A 25,721-nucleotide genomic window follows, 5' to 3' on the forward strand; every position below is an offset into this window, starting at 1 on the left:
CTGAACGACTGTGGACTCGGGGGAGTGGTCTCTCCATCCGGAGGTGTTCGAGGACCTTTGTCTCCATTGGGGACGCCCGGAAGTGGATCTGATGGCGTCCAGGCTAAATCACAAACTCCCGTGCTTTCTGTCTCGCGCAAGAGATCCGATGGCGCACGACGTGGACGCCCTCGTGGCTCTGTGGGACAACTTTACGTTTCTGTACGCGTTCCCTCCGTTACCGCTCCTGCCTCGGATCCTACGCAGAATCAGGATGGAGGGCATTCAGACGCTTCTGATCGCCCCAGACTGGCCTCGTCGAGCTTGGTACTCAGAGCTCATTCTTCTTCTGGGAGACGTGCCGTGGCCCCTTCCACTCAGGCCCGACCTGCTCTCACAGGGCCCAGTCTTCCACCAGGGTTTAAATACGCTGCGTTTAACGGCGTGGCTATTGAAACCTTCCTGTTGAAGCAAAGAGGTTTCTCTGATGCGGTCATTCGCACGATGATTAGGGCTAGGAAGCCCTCCTCCGCCAAAATCTATTATCGGACGTCAAAGTCTTTCCTTAAATTCTGTGAGGACAGGGATCTTCCTCCCAGGCAGTTTTCCCTCCCTACGGTGCTGGCCTTCCTTCAGGCGGGTTTAGAGCTGGGACTAGCTCTGAGTTCGCTGAAAGATCAGGTTTCTGCTCTTCCATTTTTTTCCAGCGTACACTGGCGGTGTTGGGTCCGGTCAAGACTTTGATACAGGGAGTGGCTCACACCGCAGTCCCTTATCGGCCACCGTTGCATTCCTGGGACCTGAATCTGGTGCTGGTAGCGCTCCAGTCCGAGCCATTTGAACCTCTGCGAACAGTCTCCCTTCGCATGCTTTCATGGAAGGTCGCGTTTCTGGTTGCAATTACCTCCATCCGGCGGGTGTCGGAACTGGCGGCTCTCTCGTGCAAAGAGCCCTTCTTGGTGTTTCATCAAGACAAGGTAGTGCTCCGGACAGTGCCGTCCTTCCTTCCGAAGGTGGTGTCAGCGTTTCATGTTAATGAGGACATTGTTCTGCCCTCTTTTTGCCCTGAGCCTTCTCATCCTAGGGAGGTGACTCTCCACCGTCTGGATGTGGTACGGGCCTTGCGGATCTACCTGGCAGTGGTGGCCCCCTTTAGACGCACGGACTCCCTGTTCGTAATCTCGGAAGGTCCTCGTAAAGGTTTGGCAGCCTCCAAGGTGACGATTGCTCGGTGGATTAGATCGGCCATTGCCGAGGCCTACCGCTCCAAGGGCAAGGTTCCTCCTTCCGGTATCACGGCTCACTCTACCAGGGCGGTCGGGGCTTCTTGGGCTCGCCTTCACCACGCTTCGGCGTCTCAATTGTGTAAGGCAGCGACTTGATCCTCTTTACATACCTTCACAAAATTTTACAGAGTGCATTCTTTCGCCTCGGCAGATGCTGCTCTTGGCCGCAGAGTTTTACAGGCCGCAGTGTAGTGTCTTACATGAGGGAGTTGGTTGTTTCTGGGCCAGTGGTTGTTTACCGCCCCGGGGACTGCTTTAGGACATCCCACGGTCCTGTGTCCCCCAATGATATGAGCGAGAAAACAAGATTTTTGTGAACTCACCTGTAAAATCTCTTTCTCGTTTTATTCATTGGGGGACACAGCACCCACCCATTTTTTCTTATTGTTATGAGGCCAGTGGGTCCGAGTTGCCGGTTGGGCTGGTGTCCGGTTCGGTTTCTTTGTTGGGCAGTGGTCCTTACTGGTTGTGTTTTGTTTCGGTACTGTTTCTCCTACTGCTGAAGCACAAACTGATAGCTCCTCCCCTGCAGGCTATACCCCCTCCAGCCTGGAGAGAGCATAACAGCTTTCAGCCTAGTGTCGCCTCCTAGTGGCAGCAGCAAGCTATACCCACGTTCCTGTGTCCCCCAATGAATAAAGCGAGAAAGAGATTTTACAGGTGAGTTCACAAAAATCTCGTTTTATCAGGCAACACAGACAAGCTGGATGGTATATCAGATTTCTTTATATATAACACTTAAAATGATTTACAACATGTTGCATAAAATTCATACACTGGACAGTATTAAAACTTAGACTAAAATACAACAATTCTATACACTGAAAATCCTTAGGGGGGGGGGGGGGGCTGTTAAGCCAAAATAGTCCAAAGGCACTTGTAGTTTTGAATTATACTTGTATCTATGAACTTGCGCCAGTTGTGAAGGACAATGTTCAAAAACAATATATTCAAGAGAAAGTCTTTATCATATTCAAGAGAATATTCAAGATAATATTCAATATTATATTACAGTCAATATAATATAACAGTCATTGATTATTGCTAAATCTGTAGATGATGACTTTCTCTTGAATATTATATTGTTTTTGAACATTGTCCTTCACAACTGGCGCAAGTTCATAGATACAAGTATAATTCAAAACTACAAGTGCCTTTGGTCTATTTCGGCTTAACAGCCCCTCCCCCCCCTAAGGATTTTCAGTGTATAGAATATAAATAATTTTTAGTGTTATATATAAAGAAATCTGATATACTATCCAGCTTGTCTGTGTTGCCTGATAAAGAGTGACGCCCAATCCAACTAATTAACATTTGAACAGAACATAACTTTTATAAACTTTATTGAACTTTTGGAACAGAACATGAACTTTTTTGCTTACCGGTGATTTTATTTTTTATTTTTACCTTTATAGGACAAACCTCTCCTTCCCCATGGGACAATGTGCAAAGAGCAAATCGCCCAGAGATGTGGCGAAGTACATTATGCACTTTGTCCCAGGTGAAAGGAGAGGTTTTCAGCAGCTGTGAGTGAAAGGGCCCTAAGACCCCTGTGTGCCTGTCCTGTGTAACGCAATCCCTATGCTAAGTGTACCTGTGTGTGGTACTTCCGGAAACACTCCCCTAAGCATAGGGCAGGGTGGTCAGGGCAGTCAGAACAGAAATAGCGGGTGTCACGCCTTATTCCACTCCTGCTACAGAGACAACATATTTTTCGGGGTGGCGCTTGGGTTAAGGTACCAGAAAAGACACTGGGGAAATGTCGCTCGTGTAGACGGCTCACTACACTGGTGTATGGGGCCATGGAACCTCCTGGATACAGGAGGTTCTCAATCTCTTCCTGAAATTTGAGGAAGGATCCTGTTCTCCCAGCCTTACTGTAGAGAACAAAACTATTATATGCAGCCAATTGAATCAAATATACAGACACCTTCTTATACCAGCGTCTGGTGCATCGGGAAACTAAATAAGGAGCCAACATCTGGTCATTGAAGTCCACCCCTCCCATGAGCAAATTATAGTCATAGACTGAGAGGGGCTTTTCAATGACACTGGTTGCCCGTTCTATTTGTATTGTCGTGTCTGCGTGAATGGAGGAGAGTATGTAAACGTCACGCTTGTCTCTCCATTTCACCGCGAGCAGTTATTCATTACACAAGGCAGCCCTCTCCCCCCTTGCAAGACAGGTGGTAACAAGCCGTTGGGGGAAGCCCCGGCGACTAGGTCGCTCGGTGCCACAGCAGCCAATCTGTTCTAGGAACAAATGCCTGAAGAGGGGCACACTTGTGTAGAAATTGTCCACATAAAGATGGTACCCCTTGCCAAATAAGGGTGACACCAAGTCCCAGACTGTCTTCCCACTGCTCCCCAGGTAGTCAGGGCAACCGACCGGCTCCAGGGTCTGATCTTTACCCTCATAGACTCGAAATTTGGGCGTATAGCCTGTGGCCCTTTCACAGAGCTTATACAATTTGACCCCATACCGGGCGCGCTTGCTTGGGATGTATTGTTTGAAGCCAAGGCGCCCGGTAAAATGTATAAGGGACTCGTCTATGCAGATGTTTTGCTCAGGGGTATACAAATCTGCAAATTTGGTGTTAAAGAGGACCTTTCACTGGTGTACAAACTAAAAACTAACTATATCAGTGGGCAGAGCGGCGCCCAGGGGTCCCCCTGCACTTACTAGTATGTCTGGGCGCCGCTCCGTTTGCCCGGTATAGGCTCCGGTGTCTGCGCTCCCTCTGTTGTACTGGACTGATTTTTTGTATGAGGAGTGTCCCTTGCTGCAGCGCTGGCCAATCGCAGCCGCACAGCTCATAGCCTGGCTATGAGCTGTGCGCTGCGATTGGCCAGCGCTGCAGCAAGGGACACGCCTCATACAAAAAATCAGTCCAGTGAGCGCAGACACCGGAGCCTATACCGGGTGAACGGAGCGGCGCCCAGACATACTAGTAAGTGCAGGGGGACCCCTGGGCGCCGCTCTGCCCACTGATATAGTTAGTTTTTAGTTTGTACACCAGTGAAAGGTCCTCTTTAAGGTGGTCTATGAGGGGCCGAATTTTGTGGAGCCGGTCAAAAGCTGGGTGGCCTCTGGGACGAGAGGTGCTGTTGTCGCTAAAGTGCAGGAAACACAGGATGGTCTCAAATAGTGTCCTGGACATGGCAGCAGAGAACATGGGCATGTGATGAATTGGGTTCGTGGACCAATATGACCGCAATTCATGCTTTTTTGTTAGGCCCATGTTGAGGAGAAGGCCCAGAAAAGTTTTAAATTCGGAAACTTGGACGGGTTTCCACCGGAAAGACTGGGCATAAAAGCTTCCCGGGTTGGCGGCTATAAATTGAGTGGCATACCGATTTGTTTCTGCCACGACTAAGTCCAAGAGCTCCGCAGTCAAGAACAGCTCAAAAAACCCCAGTGCCGATCCGATCTGAGCTGTCTCAACCCGAACTCCAGACTGGGCGGTGAAAGGGGGAACTACTGGTGCGGCTGAAGTTGGGGGCTGCCAATCAGGGTTTGCCAGCACCTCAGGGACTCTAGGGGCTCTACGGGCCTGTCTGAGCAGTGGCTGCGACGGGGGAACTAATGCATGTGCCACCGTACCAGCTTCAACTGCCCTTCTGGTGCTCGCCACTTCACCATGTACGGCAGTGCTGGTACTAGGTCCAGGATGGGCTGCGCTGCTGGTGTATGCCTCACCGCGTAATCCGACAGCGCCAGCCCCACTCTGCTGCCCTTGAAGCGGATCCTGCGCAACCTGTGGTCTAGCAACACGGGGCCGGGTACGCTTGGTGGTATCAGGGACCTCAACCTCCTCGTCCGAACTTTGGGTCAGACTGCCACTGCTTTCTACAGGTTCATATTCTGACCCGCTGGATTAGTCAGATGAGGGTTCCCATTCCTCATCCGACTGGGTCAGAATCCTGTAGGCCTCTTCAGAAGAATACCCCTTATTTGCCATTTGGTCAACTAAATTTAGGGGGTATTCCCTGAGACTACCCAAGAAAAAAAGCAAGCCTTATCACCGCAGCGCTTGTAAAGTGATTGTGCAGTGATCAAAAAAACAAAAAAATAATAAATTTTTTGTCACTGCGGCAGGGCGGGCGTGGGTGAACGCACGTGTGGGCGACCGATCAGGCCTAATCGAGCAAACACTCCGTTTTGGGTGGAGGGTGAACTAAGGTGACACTAATACTATTATAGATCTGACTGTGATCAGTTCTGCTCACTTACAGATACTATAAAAGTGCCAATGCTGATTAGTGATACGCTAATCAGCGAATCAGTGACTGCGCTAAACTACCTAACCAAGGGGCCTAAACTATCCTAAACCTAACCGTCAATACTAGTGGAAAAAAAATGTGACAGTTTACACTGATCACTTTTTTCCCTTTCACTAGGTGATTGACAGGGGAGATCAAGGGGTTAATTGGGGTGATGGGTGATCTGGAGCTAAGTGTAGCGTTGGTGTGTACTCAGTGATGTGTGCTCCTCTGCTGGGACCAACCGACGAAAAGGACCAGCAGAGGAGCACAGAAGCCATTTAACAACACATTATATTTATGGCTTCTGATTCGATTTTTTGAAAATCGCCAGCCTGCCAGCGACGATCATTGGCTGGCAGGCTGGTGACTAAATACTCCTCTAACTTGCCGGCCCGCATTGCGCATGCGCGGGCCGGCTGTGAGCGTAATCTCGCGTCTCGCGAGATGACGCGCCGGCGCGTCAAGGAGGAATGAATCGACCGCCCCGAACGCAATCCTGCGTTAGGCGGTCCGGAGGCGGTTAAATGGGTTGTCTTACATCAACAAATGGCATTTATCCTATAGAAAAAGTTAATACAAAGCACTTACTAATGGATTGTGATTGTCCATATTGTCTCCTGTGCTAGCTTGATTAGTTTTCCATCATATTATACACTGCTCGTATCCAGGGGTTACAACCACCCTGCACTCCATTAGCGGTGGCCGTGCTTGCAGAAACTCATGTCCCAGACAGTTGTAGACCAAGGGTCACATATGCATGGACTTTTGCAATATTCTGTTCCATTTTAATTTAACTCATTGACAACATCCTGTAATGGCAAAAGTCGGTCTTTACACATGGTGCCTGCTCAGGAGCTGAACAGGCGCCGTAGCCGGACGATGACAGCTGTCCTATACAGCAGACAACTGTGCAGTGTCCGTTAGTTGGAGACAAATCTGATCCTGTCAGATGCCGTGGCAGATTATGACCACATGCACCCGGTGTCCCCCTGATGAGATTTTGGGAGCTGTTCGGTTGCTGAAGTTTCCCAGAACTGCTATAGCAAAATTCTTTTTGAGCCTTGTGTCAGAGCTTAATAGGAACACAGCAATATTACCATGGGCTGCAATGGTAAACCAAATCTGGCATAAATCATGTGTACCAATGTTTTTTATTTTAATTATATTTATTCTTATTTGTAGACCAATGCCCAGGGGGCCTTCCGAGTCTTCCTTATGGCTGGCAGCCATGTACATAACACTCTGGCAACACTGGGAGCGCCAAATACTTATGTCCCCGTCTGGCGACAGAAGTTCCCCCTCCGGCATTTAACTGTATTGTTCTTCTCAGAATAGCTGTGCAGTTAAATACTGTGTGAAGAGTGGGGGGTTTCCTGCCCTGATGTTCAACTTCTTAGGCCTCAGGCGTAGTCTGTCACAAAGCAACGATGTCGCTGCCTGTCATCACGACCCGCCTCCTATGCAAGAGCACTGCAGCCTGCATCGCAGACTCTAGCGGAGAGCAGGACTCTGGCAACTCGATGTTGGGGACATCACTGAGGGTGGTGGTGGGGAACATTATTGGGGGCACACTATAGGGACTTTACTGGGGGGCATTGTAGAGGACATTACTGGGTGCACTGTTGATCATTGCAATTACCAGCGGTTCAATAGGGGATGTTATTATTACTGGAGGCTTTATTGGGGGCATTGTCCCTGGGGCACAATAGGAGGACTATTATTGCTGGGAGTACAATAGGGCATTATTACTGGAGAAATTATAGGGTGAATTATTATTGCTGTAACTAGTATAGGGACATTATTATTGCTGGGGGCAGTATATGGGCATTATTATTGCTGGGCAACTATTGCTGTTACTGGAGGGAAGTTTTATTGCCGGTTTCAGACTAGTCTGCTCACGGTATGAAACATCTGTGTAGGAGCATGAATTCCCGTAGAGGACTCTACTCCTTTGACCGGACCTCACAGCATTATAATGATTTATAATTCTGGGTGTCTCGGCCTTATCTACCGGCACTGACTGCCACAGAAGGGGCAGCTTCTGCCAAGGTATTTGCTTCTGCTGGAGCAATATATTGTGCTGCACTGTGATATTTGCTTCTGCTGGAGCAGTATATTGTGCTGCACTGTGGTATTTGCTTCTGCTGGGGCAGTTTATTGTGCTGCACTGCGGCATTTGGTTCTGCTTGGGCAGTATATTGTGCTGCACTGTGGTATTTGGTTCTGCTGGGGTTATATATTGTGCTGCACTGTGATATTTGGTTCTGCTGGGGTTATATATTGTGCTGCACTGTGATATTTGGTTCTGCTGGGGTTATATATTGTGCTGCAGAGTGATTTTCTTTTTTTTGTCCTGTTAGGGCAGTATATTGTGCTGCACTGTGAAATTTTGTTCTGCTGGGGCGGTATATTGTGCTACACTGGTATTTGGTTCTGCTGGGGCAGTATATTGTGCTGCGCTGGGGCGGTATTTTGTGCTGCACTGTGGTATTTGGTTCTGCTGGGGCAGTATATTGTGCTGCACTGCGGTATTTGGTTCTGTTGGGGCAGTATATTGTGCTGCACTGTGGTATTTGGTTCTGCTGGGGTTATATATTGTGCTGCAGTGTGATTTTCTCTCCCAATTTCCTTGGGGGACACAGAAGACCTTGGGTATAGCTCATCTCCCTAGGAGGCGTGACACTAAGTGAAGACTGTTAAGCCCCTCCTCCACAGCTATACCCTCAGCCTGGAGAGAGAGACTGCCAGTTTTTGCTTAGTGTCCAAGGAGGCAAGACACTCCCTGCTCTGCAGGGCTGCTTTCTCCTTGTTTCAATTTTAGATTTTTACTTTGTTTTATTTTCTTTTTGTTCCAGATCATCAGGGATAACAGAGACGCACTAGACCTCTCTGCTTCTCCCGGGGTTGAGCTGCGCCAGTGCCGGTCACCCGCACTGCTGCCTCCCCCACAGAAGGCAAGGTGGACCAGGGCAGCCCAGCTCCCCTGCATCCCGCCAGCGCAAGGGTCGCCCGCACGCCAAGTCCCTCCCCCGGCGTCCTGCCACTACGGTGCCAGTAGCTGAAGGGGCGACCCTGCTGGAACGGACTGAGGGTGAAGACGGCTGTGGTGAGAGATTGGCTTCTCCAGCCCTACGTCCCCCACCCCCCCCCTCGGTCTCCTGCGTGCCTGACCCTTACCTGGGCCTATGGACCCTTCTGTCCCTGCTAGACCTAGGCTGGCCCTGGGCTGCCGCAGGGCGACATCTGCTCCCTCTCTCCTGGCCTCCATAGGTCATTGGCACCCTTGTTCCTACAAGAGGAATGCCTAGGGAGCTGCGGAGGTCCGCACCTAGCTGCCCCTGACGGAGGGGTCATGCAGGCGTCCCACCCTCACAGACCCGGTCTCAGGGTCCCCCTCCCTCTTACCGGCCACTACTTCAGGGCCAGAGGGCCCGCGCCTTGCTGCCACTGACCCTCCCTGCTCTCACGGGCACCGGTCCAGGGGAAAGGTGGTTGTAGCTGCCGGCAGGGGTGAAATCATATGGAGCGCTGTTCTAGGCCAGGGGCCCGCTCCAGGGGTAAAATGGCTGCCGGGTGCAGGGTCCTGACTTCCGGACACCTGGGTGGGCACCGCGGCCTGCAAAGGAGCGCTTCAACAGCCCCGGCCGACCGTCGGAACCTTCCGGTCGGCCGGGCGCCGAAGTCTTGTGTTCCACTTCAAGACGATCCCGCTCTATCCGGGTCCCCGGCTCGCGGGGTGGGCACCCGCGGCCGGTATGTGCCGCTCCGTAGGCCCGGCTGGTACTTTAAGTACTTGCGGCCCCGGTCAGCCGGGCGCCGCTAAAAATTTAGGCCCCGGCTCTTCCGGCCCGCGGGGTGGGCACCCGCGGCCGGTATGTGCCGCTCTGTAGGCCCGGCCGCTACTTTAAATACTGTGCGGCCCCGGTTCGCCGGGCGCCGCTAAAAATTTAGGCCCCAGCTTCACGGCCTACTAGGCCGCAAAAATTCAGGCCTCTGTTGGAGGGGGCTGGAACTTCTCCAGGCGCGAATTTTTCCCGCCTGGAGGTTCCCCCGCCCACAGAGGATGGGCCTGTATGGGTGGATCTGTGCCCTGTAGGTGGCATCTGCCTCAGTGAGGCTGTGTGTTAAAAAAAAAATAAAAAATTATTTATTATATATATGACTTGTGGGCTGCGCAGGACGCTGCAGCCTCATCTCTGAGTGCTGCCTGTATACATGCCCCCCTTCCATAGGCGGCATGGTGTCGCGCTCCCCGGCTGCGGCGCTGCCAGGTTCTTTTTTCCCCTTCTGGGTTTTTTTTTGCCCTCTCCGCGCTACGGCGCTGGTCAAGGTGCATGCCTTTTCTGTAGGCAACATTCGTCACCCTCTCCAGTTATGGTGCCTGCCATGTGCAGGATCCCCCTCCTGGGCGGGATACTGCACTCTCCCTAACTGCGGGTTGGCCTTGTGCATGATCCCCCTTTCTTTGGCGGCCTACTGCAGTTTCTCCGGATACAATGCTGGCCATGTGCACGTCCCCCTTACATAGGTGGAACACGGCACTCTCACTGGATTCGCTGCTGGCCATGTGCGTGCCCCCCTTCCATAGGCGGAACGCTACACTCTCACTGGATTCGTTGCCGATCATGTGCATGACCCCCCTTTTTTAGGCGGAATACTGCACTTTCACCGGATACGGTGCTGGCCATGTGCACGACCCCCTTCCTTAGGCGGAACTCTGCACTCTCACTGGATTAGCTGCCGGCCATGTGCGTGCCCCCCTTCCATAGGCGGAACGCTACACTCTCACTGGATTCGTTGCCGATCATGTGCGTGACCCCCCTTTTTTAGGCGGAATACTGCACTTCACCGGATACGGTGCTGGCCATGTGCACGACCCCCTTCCTTAGGCGGAACGCTGCACTCTCTCTGGATTCGCTGCCTGCCATAGGCATGACTCCCTTCTGTGGACGGCATTCGGCACTCTCACTGGATTCACTGCCAGCCATGTGCATGACCACCTTCCATAGGCGATATGATGTACTCTCATTGGATTCACTACCAGCCTTGGGCATGCCTCCTTCCCGGGTGGCGGCATACATACACTCCCTCGGTCGGTGGTTGTTCTCTCGCCTGTACATTGTTGGCCATGTGCATGACCCCTATACATGCACTCTCTCTGGATCCACCGTCGGCCACATCAGGACCACCCTTCCGTGTGCGGTGTACGCACTCTCACTGGATTCGCTGCCGGCCATGGGCATGCCTCCTTCAGGTGGCATACACACATTCTCACCGACTGCTCGCATTCTCCCTGAATGCGATGCTGGCCTTGTGCATGATTTCCCCCCCCCCCCCCCCCTTCCTTTTCTGGGCGGCATACTACGCTCACCAGATACGTTGCTGGCCTTGAGCATGGCCTCTAACATGGGCGGAACGCTTGCGCTCCCCTTGGATACGGTGCTGGCCTTGTGCGTGACCACCCCTCATTCCATGGGTGGAATTTTGCACGCTCACAAGATTCAAGGCTGTCCTTGTATGTGCTGTACTGGACTTGCACATGTTTCCCTTCATTGGCGGAGTAGTTACACTCTCACGAAATTTCGGTGTTGGGTGAATTGTTGCACACTCACTTAATGCTAGGATAGCCCTATGCATGTCCCCCTTTTCCCTAGGTGGACCTCCTGCGTTTCTGCTGGATACTGTGTGGCCATGTGCATGGCGCCTTTCTGGGCGAAGTATGGTATGCCCTACTTCTCTGACGTAGGTACGGCCTTGGGCATCTCCCCCTTTTTGGGGCAGGCCTTTGCATTCTTGCCCACTGCAGTTTGCCAGGTACATTTCCTCCCTTTCGGGGCGGTCAGTTTGCGTTCCATCGCATTCCATATTAGTCTTGTGCATAACTCCTTTCAGTTTGCACTCCCGTAGATACTGTGGCACTCTGTGGCTGGCCCTCTTCGCGGTGTTATATTTTTGCAGTGAGCGGACGTTCTTGTGCGTTGTTTGGGCCGTGTATGCCTTCTCGTCCTGTAGGTGGGTTGGCCTTCTCACTGCTTACGGGGCTACTCGTACGTAGCCTCCTTCCTCCTGCGACATTCTTTTTCTCTTGGGATACGATGATTGCCGCAAGCCTTGCACTATTCTCTAAGGAGATCATTCTGGTGCAGTGTGGTATGATTCTTTCCGGATTGGCGCCCTCGGTGCTTCAGTCTGATCTGCTACCAGGTTCGGGCCGCTCTTCTTGGGAAGGTCACCCAACTTCTCTTGGGTGCTCGCTTATACAGGTCCGGGGGACCTCTACCTTGGGTTCTTCAGGGTATTCGCCTTCTGCGTGGCGGTGAACCGGGCGTCTCTGTGTAGCGGTGTTCTGCTTTTGAGCTGTCCTATGGCCTCTCTGTTGCCCACTCCCCCTTTTTTGGTTGGAGGGTGTTATACCGGCCTCTGTCTCGCCTGCCTTTTCTCGCCGGCTCTGTTTGACTCCCACTCGGTACAGATCATTCCGATGTGGCGTCTGTTCCGGCCACGCTTCAGAGGCTGTTCCTTCACTGTCCTTCCCTCTGGGGAGAGCATGTTTGTTCATTTGGATGGTTATGGTGTTCCTTTTCAGTCTCCCTTGTCCACACTGGCTGTACTAGCTGTGTGCCTAGTTACCGGGTCTACCGCTTTCTGTCCTCCCGCTGGGTACAGATTGCGTTTTTTTTCCATTCTAGGCAATGTTTCGGCTTTGGATTCACCTTCTCGGTAACTTGGGAGGACTACCATTTGGTCAGGATTGTCTTTTGATCTCCCACACCGGAACTGTAGTCTGTCTTCCTGTGGTGGCTACATTGGCTTTGGCTTTAGCCTGTCTTGTCCTGGCGGTTGCTGGGCGGACCCTTCGGTTCCTGTCCGTTTGTCCTTCTGCTTCCCCACTCTGGGGGGATACGGGACAACCTTGCTCGGGGGCCGACGGGACCAGTTCTACCGACTGTTCTACCCGTGTTACTGGTCCGCGCCTGATCATTGGGTTTTCACCCGCTTGCCCAGGCGACTCTAGTGGGCTCGCTAGTGTTCGCTTCTAGCCGAGTTTTTCGTCCAGGATCTGTGGTAGGACTTAGGGCTTTACCTGGGGTTCTGTGGGAAGCTGGGCGTTCCCCCACTCTGCCTTTCTCCATGGTTCTGTCTTTCTCCAGTCCGGCCTGGACCTGGGGCTGGGACTCTGTTGCTTGAAGTATCAAGTGTCATTCCTGTCCTTCCTCTTTCAGCGTTCCCCGTCCCTCTGGGCCTGTCAGGAACTTCTTCCATGGAGCGGCTCTTGGGTTCCTTTGTACTGCCCTCCGGTACCGTCCTGGGAACTACATACTGGGCTCTTGGCGCTCCAATTTTTCCTTGGAGCCGTTACAGAAGTTCTCTCTACTCCTTCTGTCCTGTACGGTTGGGTTTCTGTAGCCATCGTGTCTCTGACGGGTGCCTGAGTGGCGGCCCTTCTTGTTCCGAGCCTTCTGTCTTCCCCCAGGACAGGACTGTTCTCCATTCCGTCTCTTCCTTCCTTCTGAAGGTGGTATTTGTCCTTCATTTCATTGAGGCAGTCGTCCTCCCCTTCCCCCCCCCCCCCGGGAACGGACACTTCACCGATTTGGACGTTGTTTGGGCCTTGCAGTTTTTACTTGGAGATCTCCGACTCTTGTCGACGTTCGGTCTCTTATGTTTCCAGGAGGTCCGAGCAAAGGGTTGACGGCCTCCAGGGTGGCTTTCTTCCGCTTTCTCAGAGTGGCTCTTGTTGTGGTTGCCGCACCAAGGGCAGGGTTCTGCTTTTGGTGTCACCATTCATTTGGCCAGGGCCGTCGGTTTTTTCCTGGGCCGGAGGCTTTAGGCTTCGGCCATCCATTTGTGCAAGGCGGTCACTGGTCTTCCTTGCACACCTTACCGAGTTCTACAGGGTGCATACTCGGGCTTCGGCGTATGCTGCCTTGGGCCGCCTGGTCTGCAGGCGGCGGGTTTTTTTGATGCCTTCGGGTGCTTCGCCTTGGTGCTGTGGTCCCTCCCCCTTTGGACTGCTTTTGAACGTCCCAAGGTCTTCTGTGTCCCCCAAGGAAATTGGGCGAGAAAACGAGATTTTTGTATAACTTACCAGTAAAATCTCTTTCTCGCTCTTTCCTTGGGGGACACAGCACCCACCCATTCGTTGTTCTTCTCTGACTGTTTCCGAGTTTGTTTTACCCTTTGGGTAGTGGGCTTGTTGGTTCCAATTTTTTGGACTTTGCCTTTTCTCACTACTTGGACACGCAACTGGCAGTCTCTCTCTCCAGGCTGAGGGTATAGCTGTGGAGGAGGGGCTTAACAGTCTTCACTTAGTGTCACGCCTCCTAGGGAGATGAGCTATACCCAAGGTCTTCTGTGTCCCCCAAGGAAAGAGCGAGAAAGAGATTTTACTGGTAAGTTATACAAAAATCTCGTTTTTTTATTTTTTTTTGTTGGGGCAGTATATTGTGCTGCACTGATATTTGGTTCTGCTGGGGCGGTATATTGTGCTACACTGTGGTATTTGGTTCTGCTGGGGCGGTACATTGTGCTGCACTGTGCTATTTGGTTCTGCTGGGGCGGTACATTGTGCTACACTGTGGTATTTGGTTCTGCTGGGGCGGTATATTGTGCTGCACTGTGGTATTTGGTTCTGCTGGGGCAGTATATTGTGCTGCACTGTGGTATTTGGTTCTGCTGGGGCGGTATATTGTGCTGCACTGTGGTATTTGCTTGGCAGAACTTCAGGTTTGCAGCAGTGATGTGCTGTAGACTGCTGGAAGTTGTCTGAGCTAGCTACTAACCAGTACACGGGTTGTCATCTGTCTGTGGGCTCAGCACCAACAACAATAAGGGAAGATTGCAGTTAAACTTGCATGCTGGTTACATAGAGGTCTTGTGATCCAGCCAAATGTATTAACTGTAAGTGTATATCATTTGCATGCAGGGGAAGTATGGAGTGGGCTGAAGAGCTTCGTATGTGGCCGGTGCTGTCTGTGTAATACAGCTGGCACCCGGCTGCAATGACCGGGATTGGAGGTTACTTCAATCCTGGACATTCAACCTTTCACATTATTTGGTCAACAATGACTGCAGCATGTGAGCAGTTAGGAGGGAGCTCCCTCTGTTTACTGATCAGAACAAAAAAATTTAAGGATTAAAAATATGAAAAACACAAATATTTAAAACTCCAACCCAAAATGTAGTAAAACTACAGCCCGCCCTGGAAAAAACCTTAAACAGCTCCGTAGACGGAAACAATTTTTTTTTATGGGTGTTAGAACATATTGATTACCTCCGCAGGGGGTTATTGACATAGTGGTAATGAGCTAGTAGTTTCCATATGTAATTCAATCTCGTTTTATGTGTATGTATTACTTCCTTTAGACGTCTTCAAGCACTTGTTAAAAACGTCACACTACGAAGAACAAAGACCTCCAAAGTCAAAGGGAAACCTGTCCTGGAACTACCAGAGCGCAAAGTTTATATCCAGTATGTCAAACTGTCTACAGAAGAGCGAAAAATCTACGAATCTATGCAAAACGAAGGAAAAGCTATTATTGGAAGGTGATGTGATTTACAGTTCATAAGTGTTCCAGTTCATGATCCATCCTGTTTGTTGCATTTCTTTATTCTACATCCATGTGGATGTGATGGAAGATGACCCCAGTGTGTGATTCCCTCCAGTTAGCCACGACACAGAGCCACTTGAAAGCGCAGGACAGCGGAGTGTCAGATGGCAGAACTGTACTGTAACTTGTTACTAATTACTATTATACCTGAGAGTGGGAGTCAGAAGTCAGGTAAAGAGCGTGATGGATTCCAACACCAGAGGCCACATACAAGGCCTGGTCCACACTTTCCATCAGTGGAGCCTACACAGAAACTAGGCATCATAGAAACATTTGCTGCTATTCTGTGTTTAGAGCCGCACCTGGTTTTGGCTCACAATCACTGATGGAAATCACTGATCAAATCACTGAAGTGTGAACTAGGCCTAAGAAAGGATTTGTTCAAGCTGGTTTAGGGGGCACATCTGCTGCTTGTGTTTCCATGTTGAGACCTCTATGTAAACTAATGTCGGTGTATTCTGTGCCTCACTTATTTTGTCACCAGATTATTGTGTACCCTGTTAAGCTGCTCATACACATTAGATGTCTGTCTGATGAATCTGCCAGGTAGTGGGACCAGTTGATCATTTAATATGTATTGGGGTGAAGAAAAGGGATCGGGCTGTCTACATTTTGTACCTAACTAACAATGTGGGTTCTTTATCAGATTCTGGATATTTTTGATACTGGAAAATACTACAAAATAGCATTTTGTAACTTTCTTGTATAAGGGCTCGACAAATCCCAGCAGTTAGCCAGTTGACTAAAATGGGAGAATTGGGAGATTTTATGAATTTACTGTACTGATTTATTTACTACTTTGAAATGATTGGGGCAGATTTGCTAATCCTGTAGGTGGTATAAATTTAGACTGGCTGTCAGGACATTCACTAGATTTATCTCAGAGGATTGTGCTGGATGATGGACACTTTTTTTTTGTCTAAATTGTTGACAAACATAATTTTAAGCCAGAATTGTTCCACAATTTTTGGACCAGATTGTTGAATCTTGGGAATCTCCCTGTTTTCTGGTAAACAGGATCTGTCATCAGGTTAAATACCCTTCTGAATTATCACTGCTGGCCTGAATACTCCAATGTGTTATTTTTCTTCCTGGGCTCCCCCTTTGAGATATGGCAACAAATGTTTCTGGCATGTAAATAATTGGTTAGCCAAGAGGGTAGCCACCAGGAGTCTTCTCCCAAGATGGAGTCATCTTCACCGTTCTGACACTGTCCTTGAGCAGGGTCCCTCTGCTTCGAGTGGCTGAGATAAGCTACACCTCATGAGATCATGCTGAACTTGTCACTCTAACACTGTCCTCGTTCAAAGATATGAAGAGGACTCCACCTTGGTGGAAGAGCCCTGGTGGTTGGCCCCGTGGCTTACCACAGTCACATTACATAACGCATGGTAGACATTGGGGGCCATATCTAGATAGTGGTGGAACCAGGAGCAATAATTCATGCAATTCTGTTTTAAATAGTTAACCTTGTGGCCGGTCCTCTTCAAGCCACACTCCTTCGTGAGCTCGGAGCAGTGGATTTTTGTAAAACCTGATGTGCCAGGAATGGGCCAAATTCTGTCACAATTGTGCGCAATTTACAAAAATTGCATGATTTTCCTAACTTGTGACGTAAAGTCATGATTTTATTAAGGACACGGAGGCGAGTATTGCTATCCCTTTCTTTACTTCAAATCATAGCAGCAAAGAACAACCATATCAATCAAAATGATAACCATGGTAACAAACCCCTCCCCACGGGCCCAGTATAATAGTCCTGGTCTCAGTAAACTCCTCCTCTTTCTTTGATGATGACACTCCTCTGGAACTCTGAACGTGCGAACAACAACACTCCACCCCTAGAATCCGAGGCATAACTCTAACGGAACGATAACTCCTCAACAGAAGAACGATGCTGGAGAATAAAACCAAATCACCACTGAAAGCAGGCGGAACCCGGCAAGCTCATCCTGTGTAAAAAGAGAACAAGAAAAAAGGTAGGAAACGTTCTTGGAATGAATGTTAACAATTCAGCAGTCCATAGCCCAGTGCATACAGTAAAATAACAATGTATTAGCACAAAACAAAATACATAGATAACAACTGAAGCCAAAATCCCAAACTAGGGGGGGTAGAATAAGGGAAGGGGCAATACTCGCCTCCGTGTCCTTAATAAAATCATGACTTTACGTCACAAGTTAGGAAAATCATGCAATTTTATTACATGACACGGAGGCTCCTATTGCGAGTTTAAAGCTGACTTACCACAGAGGAATAAACATGAACTGCAGGCCGGAATTAGAACTCCCGAAATGTAGAAACGCGTGACCAATCTGCCAGTCTCATAATGTCCTCCAAACGCGCCCCTGCCACGGCCATAGAGGTCGCCGAAGCTCCTCTAGCGGAATGTGCCGTGAAAACCGAAGTATCCACTCCCGCCAAAGACCTAATCCACTTTACCCAACGGGCCAGCGTGACCGTGGTGACAGGATTAAAGGGTCGGTGGTATGACAGAAAAAGCTGAGGACAGGCAGGGGAGCGATAAGGATCTGTACAAACCTCATATTCTCGGAGACAGGCTACCGGGCAGAGAGCCGAAACATCCGGGAAGCTAGGATACGAGACAGACCGAATGTTGGTCTTGGTGCGACGCGTGATGTTAAACACGACCCTGTCGGGAGTAAAAGAGCGAGCGTCATGATCTAGAGCGCGGACATCTGAGACTCTCTTGCAAGAGATTAAGCAAAACAGAGAGACCAACTTAGCAGAAAGCTGGCGAAGAGAAAGGTCCGCATTAGATGGCCACGAGGAAAATAAGGAGAGTACAGAGGAGACATCCCAGGTAGAGGAGAAACGAGGTCTAGGAGGACGAGAAAGGCGGGAACCTTTGAGAAGACGGCATACTAGAGGGTGTTGACCCGCCGGGGATCCCTCAAACACCCGGTGAGAGGCGGAAATGGTGGAACGGTACAGGTTGATCGTGCGGTATGCCTTTCCCTCATCGAAGTGTGATGTCAGAAATTGGAGAATTTCAGTTACAGGAGCTGAAACGGGATCCAGGTGCCTAGCCAGGCACCAACTAGCCCAAGACTTCCAGGCTGCCCGATAAGACCGTCTGGTTCCAGGAGCCCATGCCTCGTCCAATAGGCGTCTAGTTGATTCCAAAATTCCAGCGACGTCCCAGGGTTCCCCGAAATCTTGCAAGCTAGGAGTTGTAGGGAGTCTTCGAGAACGAGATGATGTCCTAGACCTGACGGATCCAATAGGAGGTCCGGGAAAACTGGTAGAAGTAGAGGGCATTGGATCAGGCACTCCAGAAGCTGGGGAAACCACGACTGGGTGGTCCAGAACGGGACTATGAGGACGAGAGCCGCACCCTGAAGGCGGACCTGAGCCAAAACCCGGGGAATCATAGCAAATGGAGGGAAAGCGTAAGCGAGGTGTCCGGACCAGTCCTGTAGAAACGCATCGACCGCGTCCGGATCCGGACGCCAGCTCTAGAACCGCGGAAGCTGGGCGTTCAAACGGGATGCGAAGAGGTCCAAGGTGATCAAATCCGCATAAGATGCCCCCGCCTGATGGTGGGCAATCTTGAGGCGTTGCATGCCTCGATAGTGTAGCGGTGCTGGAAAGACCGCCTGGATGGACGATGAGAGGAGCCCTATGATGCGGGCTAGGTGATGTAAGGAGACCTGAGGAAGGGAGAGAGTGTGGAGAAGCTCCTTGCGGATGGCACGAACCTTGGAGAGCAGGAGGCTGAGGGTCTCCGTAGTGGAATTGATAGTGAAGCCCAAGAATTCGATGGATTGGGCAGGAGTAAGAGACGACTTCTCCAGATTGAGGAGGAACCCCAACCGAGACAACAGATCCATCGACCACTGCAGATGAGTAAGCAGGACGGCAGGCCTCTGGGCCATGATAAGGATATCGTCTAGATAAATAATCAGGCGAATCCCCCGACTGCGGAGACAGGATATGACTGGGCGCAGAAGCTTGGTGAAGCACCAAGGGGCTGAAGAGCCCGAAGGGTAGACATGTGAGCCTCCACACCTCCATGTTCTAGCGGAAACTAAGGAGATCCCTGGATGACTTGGCGACCGGTACCGTCAGGTAGGCATCTTTTAGGTTTAGCTTGACCATCCAATCTCCGTGGAGGAGCATGTCCCTGAGGAGGTGAATGCCCTCCATCTTGAAATGCCGATATTGCACGAAGGCGTTTAGTGCCCGGAGGTTGATCACGGGTCGCATCTGGCCTCCTTTTTTGGCCACTAGGTACATACTGCTGATGATTCCCCCGGATGAAGAGGGAGCCCGTTCTTTGGCACCCTTCTGAAACAGCGCTGTCAACTCCTCGTGTAACAGGCGCTTTGGGGTGGGGAGAACCACAGGGTGTGGGGCAGGGATCTGGACCCGAGGACAATCCAGCTCTATGAAGAACCCTTGGACGGTAGAGAGGACCCATGGGTCGGTAGTGATGGTTGACCAGACATGGGAAAAAAGACGGAGCCTGCCCTCCACCCAAGAAGACGATGGGATCTGACTTACCGAAAGGACGTCTGGAAGAAGATCCTCTGGCTCCACGGGATCGCCATGAAGAACCGCGGGCGGGAAAAAAGGCGGGAGGCTGCCGGAATTCCTGGTTGGATGGTCTATAAGAGAAGGAGCCTCGACCCGATCCACGGGTCTGGTAAGACGATCGGCCGGACAGGCGGCCCCTAGAGCTGCCGGCCCTGTTAGAGACCGGACCCTGAAAGACTCGCCTCATGGACGTCTGGGCCTTATCAAGGGCGGTGAAGGCTCCCACAAAGCGAGACAGATCCTTTATGAAGGAGTCTCCAAAAAGTAACCCCTAGGCCTCTTTACCTGCCTCTGTTAGGGCTAAATTTGAAAGCTTAGGCTCAATTTTGAAGAGGATAGCCTTGCGTCTCTCGATAGATAGCGAGGTATTCACGTTGCTCGTGATGCATACGGCACGTTGTACCCATCCCCGGAGCTCCTCCGGATCCACCAGAGTATTCTGGGTTCTGTCCGACTCTGCCAGTTCAAAAATCTTAGTGAGTTGACTCAAAAGGTCCAACAATTTGTCCTGACAGGACTTTAAGGCCTTTCCTAGGATTCCAGCCCGATTTAGCTAAAAATTGACACATCTTTGGGTCAACTATGGGCGTATCACAGACCTTGTTGGGAACGATGGGTCTGGGGCACTCAGCCTTAAGCTTATTTCGCGCCTCTTTTGAAAGAGCTTGACGAACACGGGCCTCTAAGTATCTGGCTACGTGGGAGGACGGGAGCCACTCCGCTGACCTCGGATGATGGAGTGCATCCGGGTCGAAGAGTTGTTCACCCGAAGGATCCAAAATTGCCGCCGAGGATTCCAAGGGAAGCTCAATGGAGGTGGCAAGTGGTGTAGCTGATACTGAGGATGGACTCGGCAGGTCAGCATCCAAAGGTTCCTCCTCCTCCATATCTGCAAAGTCAAAAGACTGGGACTGAGCCTCCTCATCAGAAGCGAGTTCGGAATCCGAACCACTGTCATGCTGCGCTCTTGCGCATTTCCACTGCCTCGCCTTTTCTGCCTGGGGGGGCGTAGGCTCTCTTGCGCGATCGATTCGCGCCATCCTGGGTGGCACTTTCCCCACCAATCCTATTGTTTCTGGAGGCTGGCAACTCTGGTTCAGATGCCTGAGGCCTTAATGGTATGGGGCAGTCAGAAGGTTTGGAGGAGGAAGGGCGAGCCATAAGGGCCTCTGAGATGGAATGAGAAATGGCCGAGGACATGGATCCCATAGCAGCTTGAATCGCTGCAGCTACAGATCGCTGAATCGCCAGAGATTGTGCATCACTGGAAGTGGCACCTGACTCCAGGGCATGAGGGACTTCTTCCATAACCTCAGTGACAGTGAGATTCCCACGCATACTATCCTTAAACATAGCCCCCAAACTACTCTATGAGCCAGCAAGGTAAAACTAGAAACCGGACAAAGAATAAAAAAAAACAGGGAGATAGACACAACAATGGGGCAGATGCAGGGCTATCTGGTAAAAAAAACGAACAGGCTAGCTCAGACCGCAGCCGACCGGCAGGAAGCAGAACAGGTGTAGAGAAGCTCCGGAGCACTGTGAAGGGGACGGCCGAGATCTCGCTAATTACCGCGAGATCTCGCCGCGTTCACAGAGCGGTGAAGAAGCGCGAAATCACAGCAGGTGAAGAAGGAGGAAATGGCGGCCGATATCTCACGAGACTTCGGCCGCCTCAGAAGAAGTCGTGATGCGGACCAGAAGCAAGTGAAACGCAGGTAGGAGAAGGTGGTGGGCTCCGAGGCAAAGTCTAAGGGAGATAAGCCAGGGAAAAAACCCCAAGGGGACAAATGAACGGTGCAAGAGGATAAAAGCGGAGCAAAACTATCCCATAAACACTAAGGGACAAAAGATATAAATATAATTATACTCCCCAGCAAAGGGGGAGAACAAGCACACAAGGATAAAATATATATAAATCTATATCAACTATATATATATTAATCCCACAGATGCAAACAAGAAAAAAAAACAATCTACTTATCTGTGAGAAGAGCAGCAAAGAAATAGGGAGTTTACTGAGACCAGGACTATTATACTGGGCCCGTGGGGAGGGGTTTGTTACCATGGTTATCATTTTGATTGATATGGTTGTTCTTTGCTGCTATGATTTGAAGTAAAGAAAGAGATAGCAATAGGAGCCTCCGTGTCACGTAATAAAATCTGGATGTGCTCACATTAGTAAATGTGGGAAATTGTGACTAATACTATGTTTAACATTGTGTTTCCATATATTGTAAATCTCTAGATACTTTAATGAAGGGACTGTCCTGACACACTACGCCGATGTGCTTGCTGTGCTGGTGCGATTAAGGCAGCTTTGCTGTCATCCCCATCTTGTTTCAAGCAGTTCGTCTTCAGCTTCTCTTGCAGGTGAGGAAAAATCTATTTGTACCTTGCTAACCAGTAGATAGATCCTCCATAGTTAATACTATTTAATGGCTAACTGAGAAGATGATCACAAATGGCAAGCTTTGGCGTCTGTCTAGATCTCTTCATCAAGATTGGTTTAGCACAAAATCTTAAATACCACCTTTCCCAACGCAAGACAAGATCTCAGAGTATAAAACTTGGAGACGCCTTATCTACGGAATTGCATGCTCCCGCTATTTATTGCTACGCTGATGTGCAATGGCATATAAAATGGTAATAATGGCAATTTCATATTGGCAGTAGGTAAATCCGGTAGTCTGTTCTGGCAGAGAAGCAGACTCCTAGAGTTACTGTATCCGGCATAGCCCAGCACTTCTGGATTCCCATTCACAATAATGGGATCTGGCGGGTTTCCTGCATAAACGGCGTTATTCTGCAGGCACTATTTTTCCAGCAGAAAGCCAGCATTTATGCTGGAAAGCTACCGCATCCCATTATAGTAAACTGGAATCTGGTGGTGTCCGGATATGCTGGATACAGTAACTCCAGTAGTCTGTTCCTCTGCCGGACTTCTGGATTAAACCACCCTTATCCCAGCACCAGAGGCAGACATACTGACTTTGCATCCTGGGGAGGGGCCCTCCTAGTGAGCTGATTTAAAAAGGCATTTGGTTCTATATATTGTGTGTATCGGCTGTAGCATACAGTACACAGCAGCTCCGCCTTTGCAGCAGCGGGAGCTTCTGCCGTTGTAGTGTTTGGTGCAGTAAGCTTGTTAACAATGCAGGGCCTACGGCAGATCAAGAAGCTTGCAGGAGACCCTCAGTCCTATATGTATCCCCATCCTATGGCTGCAGTTTTTTTCTGGTATGGTACAGAGCAGTAATGGCCTCTGCAAATTGATGTAATCTGCATTGGAGCTGAAAGCTCCAAAGATAAATGTATGCGTATATAGTGTAGTAAATGTATATAACTTGTATATGTGTGCATAATGTGTAATAATTATATATGTAATGTGTATGCGCTGTATGTGTGTACATGTTTGTCATGTACATATTTTTGTGTATATATGTGTGCACTGTGTACACGCATGCATAATGTGTATATGTGTACATAATTTGTAAATGCATGTGAAATCTGGGTATGTATTTTATATGCGGTTACTGTGTATATGCAGGCTTAATGTTTACCATATTTTTTGCTTTATAAGACGCACCTAGATTTTTGAGGCGGAAAATAAGAGAAAAAAAATTTTAACCAAAAGCTGTGCTTTTGGTGGGTTTTGAATTAATGCTGGTCTGTGGATGACACTGTTATGGGGGGGGGGAGGGAATCTGTGGATAACACACACTGTTATGGGGGGGATCTGTGGATGACGCACTGTTATGGGGGGGACCTGTGGATGACGCACTGTTATGGGGGGGATCTGTGGATGACGCACTGTTATGGGGGGGGGATCTGTGGATGACGCACTGTCATGGGGGATCTGTAGATGATACACATATAGCATCTTATGTAATGGGGGTCACTATTCACACAGGAACAATATACTGTGACACATATGATACTGTGACCAGCATAAGATGATCTTTATATGTAAAATCTTTTTATGTAATGCTCCAACAATGGCTCTGCTTTCTTCTGTAACAGTACTCACTATCAAAGCAGCGGTCCGGCCGGCACCGTAACGTAACTCACTCAGTCAGTCACACTCCTGTCAGCTTCATTAATGAAGCAGGAGTGTGAATAAGTGAGTGAGGTTATGCTGCTGGCCTGCCGCTTTGATAGTGAGTTCTACTACAGAGCCACTGCTTGAAGATTACATGAATGGACTTTACATATAAAAACTGCTGTAAGCTGGGCCCGGTGTAATGGATTACAGTGACCGCACTGGGCCCCGCTGTGAGTGAAACAGCAGTTGCCGGCCTCCAGACCCTCCTCCCTCCCCGCTGATACATCGCAGGCCGCGCTGTGCAGCATAGTGGCCGGCGATATGTCAGACATTTAAAAAGTGCACCATTTGCTTTATAAGACACACTGCGATTTCTCGCCCATATTCATTGGGGACACAGGAACCGTGGGTATAGCTATGGCCTCTAGGAGGCGTTGACACTAGTAAAAGCTCCTCCCCTGGCAGCTATACCCCCTCCAGCCTGGAGAGAGAGCTTCAGTTTTTTCTAGTGTCAATAGGAGGCAAGACCTCCCTGAAGATTTTTTTTTTTTTTTTTTTTTTTTTTTTTTAAGAGGACGTCATCCGCACTATGATTCAGGCCAGGAAGCCTGCATCGTCCGGGATCCATTACAGGACCGGGAGGTCTTCCTGGTTTCTGGGGAACCGGAACATTCCCCCACTCCGTTGTTTCTCTCCCCAGGGTCCTGTCCTTCCTTCAATCAGGGTTGGACCTTGGTCTGGCCCTTAGTTCTTGGCAGGGTCAGGTGTTGGCGTTTTCAATCTTTTTCCAGCGTCCTCTGGCCCCCTAGGGCCTGTAAGAACTTTCTTTCTGGGAGTGGCACCTGTGCCGACCTCTTTTTAACGCCTTCGGATATGAATTAGTCCTCTCAGTGCTCCAGGCTTCCCCCTGAGCCCTTGCGGGGGTTGTTCACTCAGACGCCTGTCCTGGAAGGTATTTTTTTCTGGTTGCTGTCACATCCATTAGATGGGTGTCCAAGTTGGTGGCGTTCTCTTCCAGAGAACCCTTCCTGGTTATTCATAGGGACAAATGGTTTTCCGGCCGGTCCCTTCTTTTCTTCCGAAGGTGGTCTCTGACTTCCATATTAATGAGGAAATTCCTTCCCTCATTGTGTTCATCTCCTTCATACCCTAAGGAAAAGGAGTTACACCATTTGGACGTTGTCGGAGCTCTGAAGATCTATTTAACAGCCTCCGGTCCCTTCTGCTGTACGGACTCCCTTTTTTGTCTTACGGAGGGTCCTCGCAAGGGATTGGCGGCCTCCAAGGTGGAAATCGCACGTTGGATTCGGTCTGCGTTTGCTGACGCATACTGCGCCTGGGGCAGGGTTCCGCCCTTAGGTGTCATGGCTCACTCCCCCAGGGCGGTGGGCGCATCTTGGGCTCGGAGGGATCACGCTTCGGCTGCACAATCGTGTAAGGTGGCTACTTGTCCTCCTTACACACATTCACAAGATTTTACCAGGTGCATACTTTTCATCGGTGGACGCCGCCTTGGACCACGTGGTTTTGCAGGCGGCAGTTTCTTAGATGCCAACAGGGACGCTTGCTTCTATGGGTCTGTGGTTTTTCCCTCCCTGTGGACTGCTTTAGGACGTCCCACGGTTCCTGTGTCCCCCAATGAATATGGGCGAGAAAAGGAGATTTTGTATAACTTACCAGTAAAATCTCTTTCTCGCTCTTCATTGGGGGACACAGCACCCACCCAGTATTGTTGTTCAACCACAGTTGTAGCTGTTGCTGGTTTGAACCCTGTTGGGTCCTTTGGCATGGTTGATTCCATGTTTTTTCTTTGGTGGGCTTGCTTCTCCTACTGCTTCTCACAAATTGAAGCTCTCTCTCCAGGCTGGAGGGGGTATAGCTGCCAGGGGAGGAGCTTTTACTAGTGTGTCAACGCCTCCTAGAGGACATACCTATACCCACGGTTCCTGTGTTCCCCAATGAAGAGCGAGAAAG

At 50.1% G+C, this 25,721-nt stretch overlaps 1 protein-coding gene across 1 annotated transcript in view; it reads left to right on the plus strand.

The window, feature by feature from the left end:
• The window catches only part of HLTF (helicase like transcription factor), a 133,701-nt gene that overhangs the window by 87,170 nt on the left and 20,810 nt on the right, over nucleotides 1-25,721 (plus strand). Inside the window, exons 17-18 of the mRNA XM_040428034.1 lie at nucleotides 14,898-15,077; nucleotides 21,951-22,075. Coding sequence (XP_040283968.1) covers nucleotides 14,898-15,077; nucleotides 21,951-22,075 — 305 coding nt within the window. The remainder of the gene's footprint in view (nucleotides 1-14,897; nucleotides 15,078-21,950; nucleotides 22,076-25,721) is intronic.

Source organism: Bufo bufo, chromosome 4, assembly GCF_905171765.1.
Source record: "Bufo bufo chromosome 4, aBufBuf1.1, whole genome shotgun sequence".
Lineage (NCBI taxonomy): Eukaryota > Metazoa > Chordata > Amphibia > Anura > Bufonidae > Bufo > Bufo bufo.